The following is a 9,979-nucleotide window of genomic DNA, read 5'->3' as shown; positions in this document are numbered from 1 at the left end:
TTTAACAAATCATATGGCATGTTCATTTTCAATATGATTTTATCGTTGCATATTTTTTACACCATGGCATGTCTGATTTTGTTGGGAGCTCCAAAATATTTACTTGCTTTGTCCGAGACTTAAAACTCAAGACAGATCACAGAGAGGTGCAACTTACTCCCTGAAAATTATTTCGTTGGGATCCCTCGCACCGAAAAACAGAGAAGAAATGTCATCAAACGGCATAATAAAGACAGTATCCCTCAATACTGATTTGCATGATCAAAACACACTTGATCCACAGGGAAAAGGGGAGACTTGCACAAGTAAATTGACGCTGCTGGACGAGATGAAGCAAGATTCAATTTACAAGAGTCACGAGTAGAACAAAAGACATTCATTCTGATCATATCTCAATAATCTAAATAGAGTGACATAATTATATTATGAAATAAGGACCAGAATTACTTATGGTACAAATCAAAATGCCTTTCGCCGGCTGCCAATACCACTAGGACTCCTTACACTACCAGAATCTGATGAAGCATGCATCTCCCTTTGCCCCTTTGATAGGTTGCCACGAACACCGTGAGATGGCAAACGCCGAGGAGAACCTGAGTTCATCTCACTGTCCCTGCAAACAGCTTCGGCCTCCAATAACTTGGCTTCCTCCATTAGCAAGGCTAACTGGTTTAACAAGATGATAATCATCAGCCCTCTTCAATTTCTTACAAAAAGTTATGAAAGAAAAGGTCGACTCGATTACCCGAATCTCATTTTCCTTCAAGCGGTCCTGAAGTGCATTTACTGCAGGGCTTAAACTGCAAAAATTGCAGAAAAAGCACAAGTTCAAAAGAAAACCTTTGTTTAAACTGCAGGGCTTAAACAGGCTCCTACTCACCAGTATTCCATCAACTTGCACAGAGAAGCCTGGTACGTGGCCGTGTGATGAACAAAAGTAAGGGGATGCATTTTCCCACCACTGGTTACAAAGTGCAGAAAAATCAATAAAGGATACCTAAGTCTCAAGAAGAGGTATCACAGACAAAACAATTGCACATCAAGCACAATACATTACCGCATATTTTGGGAGATGGCTTGGCTATATGCAGATCTCTCCTCCTCAAACAGTACATGCTGCATATCAGTGAATGAAGTTAAGGGAGAGTCGAGCTTTAGCAGATACCTTGCTGGCAATACTTGCAGTGGCACTTCCTTCCTGATATACTGTGCACCACTGCAAGCCACGGCAAAATTCAGAAGATGAATTAGAGGATCTAACAGAAAACATTACATATCTTTATTTTCTCTGTAGTTATTGAATTTCTTCCGTTGAACCAAAAGTTTTAGCTTGTAAGCGATGAAATAGTTTGGAATATGGTGATGATGCCATAGATTACTACGTCCAGAAACAAGGGGGAAAGAAAAACTCTCATGAGGATGGAAAGATGTAACATTTGCGAAAGAGTGTTCTTCAACAAAAAAGGTTGACTGCATGTAGACATAGGAATGTGTGTTCGGACAAGCAAATCATGGTTATATTCTATCAGATATACGTCCACTTATTGCTTAAAATTGTAAGTGGATTTAAGATTAACTCAAGCAAGCAGATAATTTTATGACCAAAGCATCAAGGTCACTCGTAAAGTTTTAGTGTAGTAACTAAGGCCTTTTTTGCTATCACTACAGTTTTTCTTTTTCAATTTTAAAAATTAAAACATGACAACCATCTGTTTGCTAGAGCATGTTTCTATTTCTTTTTTTGTTTCTAAATACTCTAGTCTGGTTTTTGAAATAAGTGAAAGCTATTAAAAGTAGCTGTCATTCTTTGAACAGAGAAACAGGTTCAGTTTTACCCCTCTCGCCGCAACTGCCACCACCGCTCTCCTACCACTACTGCCACTGACACCATCACTCCCCTGCCACCACCGCTTATAGAATATATGTTTATGTTTTTTAAATATAACATACTACACCAGATATGTTTATGTTTTAAAAATTTAGAGAAAAGGAAAACAAAGTTTCGATTTTGAGGTTTTAAGAAATAGAAAGCTGGCAGGGATGCCAAACACAACCTAAATTATATGCACGGGCATTGAAAATGATATCATAGCTTATGGTTATTAAAATAATATGATTCAGAACATGGAATCAGCAATTACAGAATAAAGTATAGAGATTTATAAAAGATGCATCCACAAGAAACACCCTGCACCCTATCAGATAAGCAAATAGTACAGAAAAACTGTTGGTTCATGAGAGCAAGGGGACTATGCTTATGTTTGAAAATTAATTTGTATAAATTTTAAAAATTTATAACAGATAAGTAAGATGAGTGTTCACACTTAAGAGGCATGTATCCTGTGACTGATTTTGCATACAAGTGAGCAGGCACAATCAATCCGCCACCAGATATTTCAATGTTACAGTGACAATACAGTATTCATTGATACCTCATGTCCAAATTAGAGCGATGCAATGCCTCCTGCATGCTAGGTGTCATATCCGGAGAATCTACATCAGCTGCCATGTTATGTGCGCTGTTGGCATTGTAAGCAACAAGAGAGTTTCCTCTTGCTCTCTGCTTCCCTAAATAACTGACATCAGCATGAGAAAAGAACTCCTCCAAATCTGAAGATCTTCCCCCAACCTAAACAACATATGACATATCTTATTTTGGATCATACCAGGAACGCTTGTACAATGTAAAACGGAATGCCCTGGTTGTCAATACTTGTGTATACTCAAGCCAAAATAGAGTCGGTACTCAAAAGTCAATACCTGTATTGAAAAGCTATGAAGTATTTTTCTTCAAGTATTGTGAATGATACAATGCTAAACAAAATCAGTTTTTTGAGAAACATAGTGGGGATGCCACCACACAAGTCCGAAAAAACCCAGGAACACTCCCATGAGATGAGAGATGCCAACTGCCTGAGCTAAGACTGGTCAGCATGGTAAAGAAATTCATCAGAACAATAAAGAAGCATGTGAGACTGCAGTGCATAGATCATAACGTAGCCCAAGTCACGAGATCTCAAGGATATACTCTGTGTTGCAGAAAATAATGAGCCTTGTGCTGGAAATTTGACTTTTCATTGATGAACTAAGCAAGCATGATTTACCCCTAGAAGGAAGGCTTTAGTGTTATTTTACACCAACACTTCATTACTAACTATTAAGCACAGCAATAACCCAGGAGAATTTCGATCATAAACAAGTATTAGTCCCAGGACGTTTTCTAGCAGCAACGTCCTCATAGAGAGTTCCCATGTAGGTAGTCAAGGCATTTAGGCAGTCTTAGGAAGTCTTCCACCATCATTAGTTTATAACCTACAGAATGCCCAGGCAGCTAAGCAGCACAGAGAGCTCTAAAACTACCATAATTCATCAAACTTGCATCATTAATTGGCAGCTTAACACTTACAGATAGATACATCAATTATCCATATTGCAAATGATGGAGAAAGGTCTATCATTTAACTCCCAAATAAATTCTTCATAAATGATTCAAGGAGTCTACAAACGACTATAGGTTAACTATGATAAGATATATACCAAAGTTGTAATAGCTATTATAAATTTTACAGACATATATACATACCGTAGAACAGTTACAAGTGCAAATCTTGTTAAGCTATAACTAGATATACTGGGTATACTAAACTTAAAATAACTCTAGGCAAAAATATATAAAGCATATATCTAGAGAGACATGCACAAAATGCACTACCTGGCTGGTCTACTGATCAACTAGTTGACCATCTAGAAAATCCAGTGGACATCTAGATATTTACACCAGCCCAGGAGCATGCAGCCAAGACAGTGCACCCCACCTAAGCATGTAGGCACCTAAGCATTTACCCTAGTAAAACTGTTACTGTAATGGCTTGTAAAGTTCAAATCACTCATCGGCTCAAGTATATATAGTTAAATAGACAACTCAACTAAGGTAAAATGTAGCCGTCTACTCTATCAGAGGTTCATTCATTCACTATCTCATTGGTGCAGGACAGAAGAGTCGTCTAGAAACGAACCAAAATAATTAAAAAAAAAAAAAGCAACAGCCAACCAAACCTTGGTAGCTTTGGATGCTCTAGAGTCCCCAGTGTCCTGTTCAAAGCTTTCAGTCAAAGCAGACCCTGATGTTGATGCCATATTCTCCGAGGAACTCCAAGATGATTCAAGCTCTATAATTGAACTATTAGTGACAGGGGACACATGCCTCTGTTTCCCATCCAAGGATTGGAAAGCAATGACTTGAATTCTTCCAATCTGAGGAAATTCAAAGCAGTTATTGAGCCACAGAGGAATCCTGCTGCAATTATACAATAAAAAAGAATAAAATTTGAAGACAGGCCTTCTGAGCATCCTCACTAAAGCAAGAAAAGATCAGCCCAATAAAACCAGGATCCAGCAACTGATACATTGCCTGGGTACGAACATCTGCAAGTTTTAGATTTCATAGATACGATCAAGGAATATCCTTTCTTGCAAATAAGTTCAATTCATTCAAAGAAGAAGACTGCATGTCTGATGCATAAATAAAAGCAGATGTAACTCACCAAAAACATTCATTGAAATGCCATTGTCAAATATAAAGATGCATTACACCAAAAATCATAATAAGTACTAAATGCAGGATGGGCATATGCAATTGGCAGATAATTATTTTAATAATTGGAACCAAGTAAACAACCAATAAGTAGGCTAGCAAACACTCTAAAGACTACAGATCCTACTGAAAAGTATCAAATATTATGACATAGGTGAGATCATAAATTCTGAAAGTAACAACCTGTGCTGTTCAAAGACTTTTATTCCCTAGTTTTTTCTTAGGTGTAAGACAATGGAAGTGGCAGGACATCATCGGCAAAACCTGAAGCTGCCATGTGCCTTCATTTTCTGCAACACTACTCCCAATGAGTAGGGTAGCAAATAGACTAAAGACTATAGATTGTACTAAAAAGTATCAAGAAGCATGACGTAGGTGAGATCATAAGATCTGAAAGTAACATACTGTGTTGTTCAAAGATTTTATGCCCTCGTGTTCTCTAATGAGTAAGACAACAGAAGCAGCTGAACATCAACAGCAAAATCATTTTTGAATACCCCAAACAAAATCAAGGATAACATCATAGTACGACCACCAATCTTCAGCAATCAGCTAAATTATGATATAAATATCTTGATACCCTATTTCAACCATTCTTCATTACCCCCTAAGAAAATACATTGTATGTTATCCTCTTTCAACAAAAACTCTACCTTTCTACAAAATCCTTTAATTACAAAATTTGAGTACTGTTACCACATTTTAGTCTAAAGAAAAATTTCATTCATGCACCAATATCCCCTCCTCCAGTCCACACATACCTTAAACTACTACTTTGTAAGGTTTATCATGACAACTGATAGCCAATGCCAAATGAAAAAACAATCAAATGAAAAGATTGCAAATAACTATAATAAGTCAAGCACAACAAATACCACTTGCAATACAACATATAAAAGATAGCAAGCAGGAGGTAATGTAGTTTGACTATAAATTAGAAACATCCTTGAAAGTAGCTCTGTGGAGCCATAACATATAGTAGTCATTATTATTGTCAGCTTACCTACATGAGATGGAAGAACTGTAATATGAGGGTGTGAATGGTACCACCCGATTACCCTTGTTGTCCTTCCGGTTGTCAGTGTCATTCTGTGCTAAAGGGTCAAGTTTAACTTCCAAAACTAATATAATTTGCAAAGGTTAAGATATAAGAGAAAAAGTTCTAAAAATGCGATGATGGATATCTCAGCTTGAGCCGAAGCTGCAGCCAGCAACTCAGGATTAGTCTCCACTCGATCTTTTCTACGATCAGACCGCATTTGTGGGGATGCTCCCCAGATCAGAGCAGCTGCATTTCCACCATTCATGTACTACAAAATTTGCAATGCCAAACATGAAAAACCCAACTAAATAATGGTAAGGAACTTCCATAGTAATGATTTATAGTTTAAAAGATAAATAGGTTACAGAATTAGAAACAGAAGTAAACTAAACAAATCTCAAAATTCCTGAAGAATAATAATAGAACTGGCAGTAATCTCATACAAGTAACACATGCACATTAAGTTCAAGAACCAAAACTAGATACAATACAATGCATCTGTAGCAATTTAACTTTTTATGGGATCTATCACAATCTATCAGATGTTACAAAATTCAATGATCTAACAAATGAACATAAGTAATATTAACATTCCCACCCTCCCACCAACTCACCCCCCATGGAAAAAAAGATCAGGCATCTCTTCAACTGGATATATAGTGATCACAAATCAAAAGCCTTATTTCCCCGAATATTTGGGATTGGCTCGACAAATTCTTCTGTCATTGTTTAGCTGGCTAGGGAAGTCCTAACTCCAAGCTTATTCAACACTTCCTCATGACTTCCATCGAAGCTGATCATCTGCTTTCTTACTGTCTTCAAGACCACTAACATATCAACAAGCCCTTCAACCATATTGCGTGCACACATAGGAAATACCGTGCAGAACCAAAGAAACTGAATATGCCTTCCATCGGACCATCACTATATCCCATATCATGCAGCTTCTAGCTCTAACAATTAATCATGTTTATTTTATTGTTTATTTCTCTTTACTCGTTTCCTCCTGATATTGTTCTCTCCATAGTTTGTTGTGCCAGTACCGGGCACCGTACCGGTTGTCCAACGGCACGAGTCAGTACGGGCCCGCGCCGTACCGTGTCAGGCTTGTACTGACACAGAAGGAGGCCGGTGCCCGGGCAGGAGGCGAAGGCCGCCGCTAAGTCTCCTCTTTCGTTCAAAACAGGGTGCGGCCTCTAAAAAATTTCGCAATTTTTAAGTAAAGTCAGAGGCAAGAGATTTGCCAACTATACTTAAAAATCATAAATTTTTTTAAAGGCCGGACCCTGTGATCCGGCCGCGGCCTCCACCTCCTGCCCGAGTGCCAGCCTTCGCCGCCCTCCGCTGACCTCCCTCCCTCTTCCGCTCGCTCTCTTTTCTTCTCTTTCCTTCTCCTTCTCTCCCTCCGGCAACGGAGTCTCGGTTTCATTGCCAGAACTGTCCGGGTCCGCCACTGTTACGGCTCGGGACGTCCCAAACTGGGCGATTCGGGACGGTTCTGCCTATCCTGGTTCTCTCCTATCTCCCCTTACTCATCTTTATCCCTTCTTGTTAGTGAAGATCAACATTTCCTCAAAATATTTTTGTAGAAAAAAGAAAGAAGATAGAGAAGAAGAACTGAAGCAGAAAAGGAATGTAAGAAACCTGCAACCTTATTCCAGTGCAAGCAATATATAACCAATCCCTTTAGTAGCCTAAGGTAAAATACATGAGCTAGAAAGGAACAAAAATACTGGGGGGAAAATGAAGCCAACTTTCGAATACAATAAGATCTAGTTCTCATATTTGCAAATACATGACTCCAACCCTCTGATATTAGTAAGTAGTAACACAGTCAAGGAAAATTGTATTATAAGGTGATTCTCACAATATGATACCCAAATAGCAGCCTTTACAGTGTGGATTAAGAACGGATATACAGTAGGCACTATCGCCTACCTAGTGATTCTCAAGTATTCGATCAATGGGAAAGTAAGTCGCCCTCATGGAGCTTCATGCAGTACACCTAATTGTATCATATACCTATGGTGAAGTGGAAGAAGCTCTGAGTACAGTTTTCTCTATATGAAATTCCCAAATCCCAACTAAACTCTCAGCTCAAGAAATATAGTTCTTTTTTTTTATTATCAACAAGAAAGAAAGAAAAATGGAGTAGAACAAGGTGAAGTTCTTAATAAAAGAACTTTGTGTTAAAAAAAAAAAAAGAATGCAAAGCTTAAAATATTGTGGGCCATCAGAATTGTCGCCATGAAATATAAAAGCCCAGAACAATATCTCAAACTTTCCAATAACCAAGGAAAGAATCAAAAATTGGACTTTTAAAAGTAACAGAAATCAAACAACTCTATTGCTACAACCACACTCTAAACGGCAAAGAAAAACCAGATCAATTCTGACTCATACCGCAAGAAAACTTTAATAACTTCATCAATTACCAAAAGCATGCTATGATCAGCGACTCAAACCCCAGAACTCTATCCTAATACTAAGTACCTAATCAGCGAGAGGGGGGGCAACAAAAATCAGGCAATGGACGGCAATAGAAGCCCAAGAAACAGAAAAAACACCGCAAGATTTGATCTTTTTATGGTCTATGTAGCAAGGAAAGTAGAAAGAAGTAGCCGAGAAAGACAGAGGAAGGTGACTTAGACATATGATCTTGGAGGAGAAGGCCCATGATCTTCAGGCAGTACGATTCCTCTTCCACGAGCCGGAGGAGAGGGGGGAAAAATTAACGGAACAATGAGAAATTCTAAAGAGAAACTTTTCTTTTCGCTGAAAAATTCCCCAAATGCGATTTTTACAAGGAAGTGACTAATCACGCAAGAGAAACCGGAGGTATGGAAACGCGCAACGCAAGAAAAACCTAATAACCGATGCTGCGAAAAGCATCATAAGATACTTCGAGGAACAAATCGAATCCAATCGATCGGCTCCTCCTCCAAACCCATCACCGCATCGATCTGACTTAGCAAGCCCAAAAACACAAAACCCCAACCAAATCGAGCGATGTTTTTACGGAAAAAGAACCCGGAAAAAGAAGCTCAAGACGCGTGCAAGGTGCGATCTTGATGCGATCAATGGGGAGGACGAACAAGGAAAAGGGGAGAGGAGGTTACCTGGATGTCGCCGAGGAGGAGGCCCATGATCTCCTCCGTCTCCGTGGTGAGTGCGTGGGTGAGGCAGGTCAGCCACACCTCCTCCGACATCTTGACGCATGCCAGCGACATCTCCTCCTCTTCCTCCTCCTCCTCCTCCTCCTCCTACGGAGAGAGAAAGAAATCGCAGAGAAGAGGAATTTTTTTCTAGAAGGTGGGGGGGCGGTTGTGGGGAAGAGATGGGAGCCTGATGGTTTTGTGCCGTGTATTAGGTTACTGTTACGTCCACCATTCTATTCTGTATTAGTATTGATATCATTATTATTATTTTTTATTAACATTATTATCATCACTTATGTATTATAATAATAATAACAACAACAATAAACGAATTCGATGGGTGGCGGCAGATTCCAGCAAGAGGGGTACCAGGTTTTGGGAGGCGAAATCGAGGGATCGTGAAGGTTGCACTGGCATCGATTTTGTGATTAGAAACTATGAGTCTTTGATTGGTAGTGGTAGGAGGGCGGCGCACCTCTTAAACTTTAGTTTGTAGAGCAGAACTCAGGGCTGCATGAAAAGTGCACCCAAGAAAAAAAAAAATTCTCTAACTAATGAGAAAGAGAAAAGAATTTAGATTTGATGAAAGATTTTGAATTTAAAAATAATATTTATATTATTTGCAATTACGTTACAACAATGTTGAATGGCTAACAGGAAAAAGGACCATATTGGGTCCCTCATATAACTTAAGAAGCTGGTGAAAATTTTTAACTAGAGAAGACTCGAAAGGATGAAACAATAATTTTTTCTGTTATTATTGGATCTTGTTGGCAAGAAAACACTTCCCTTTTTCGCAAATTAGTTGCAATAACTTATATCTACCTCTCAATTACTTCATATTGCATGACAGAATTTTTTGTTCACACGTTAAGTAAATGAGTTGGAAAGTAATAAGTTATGTTAAAAAATACTTATTTCATCCTCCTGAAAAAAGTGTTTTAATTCGTATGATCCAGAGTGTTTGTTTGAAAAAAAAGATGAAGTAAGTAAATTGCCAAACATTTACTCCATATTTTTAAATTCAGAATGTAGCAATTTTACCAAGAACCAGTTATGTATAACAGTAACATGATTCTCTATACATGCTATTGGTCTAGCTGTTTGTTATGATTTTTTTTATGGAGTGTCGGATGGTGTGGAGTTGATACAGAAACTGTCATTGTCTTTCTCTTTTCCTTTTTT

General features: G+C 38.5%; 1 protein-coding gene across 1 annotated transcript; it reads right to left on the bottom strand.

Moving 5' to 3' along the window:
* Positions 1 to 361: 361 nt before the first annotated feature.
* On the bottom strand, positions 362 to 9,020 carry LOC103722902 (uncharacterized). The gene is made up of 10 exons (XM_008813626.5): positions 8,756 to 9,020; positions 5,779 to 5,904; positions 5,598 to 5,685; positions 4,340 to 4,425; positions 4,057 to 4,254; positions 2,433 to 2,629; positions 1,058 to 1,216; positions 881 to 961; positions 746 to 800; positions 362 to 666 (listed from the first exon to the last, which is right to left on the bottom strand). The coding sequence occupies exons 1-10, from the start codon at positions 8,864 to 8,866 to the stop codon at positions 460 to 462; spliced, it is 1,308 nt and encodes a 435-aa protein (XP_008811848.1). The 5' UTR covers positions 8,867 to 9,020; the 3' UTR covers positions 362 to 459.
* Positions 9,021 to 9,979: the final 959 nt, after the last annotated feature.

This window comes from Phoenix dactylifera, chromosome 1 (genome assembly GCF_051530095.1).
Source record: "Phoenix dactylifera cultivar Ajwa chromosome 1, Ajwa_hap1_PhDact_Kaust_v1.1, whole genome shotgun sequence".
In the NCBI taxonomy this organism is placed as follows: domain Eukaryota; kingdom Viridiplantae; phylum Streptophyta; class Magnoliopsida; order Arecales; family Arecaceae; genus Phoenix; species Phoenix dactylifera.
This window is presented reverse-complemented; position numbering and strand designations above follow the sequence as displayed.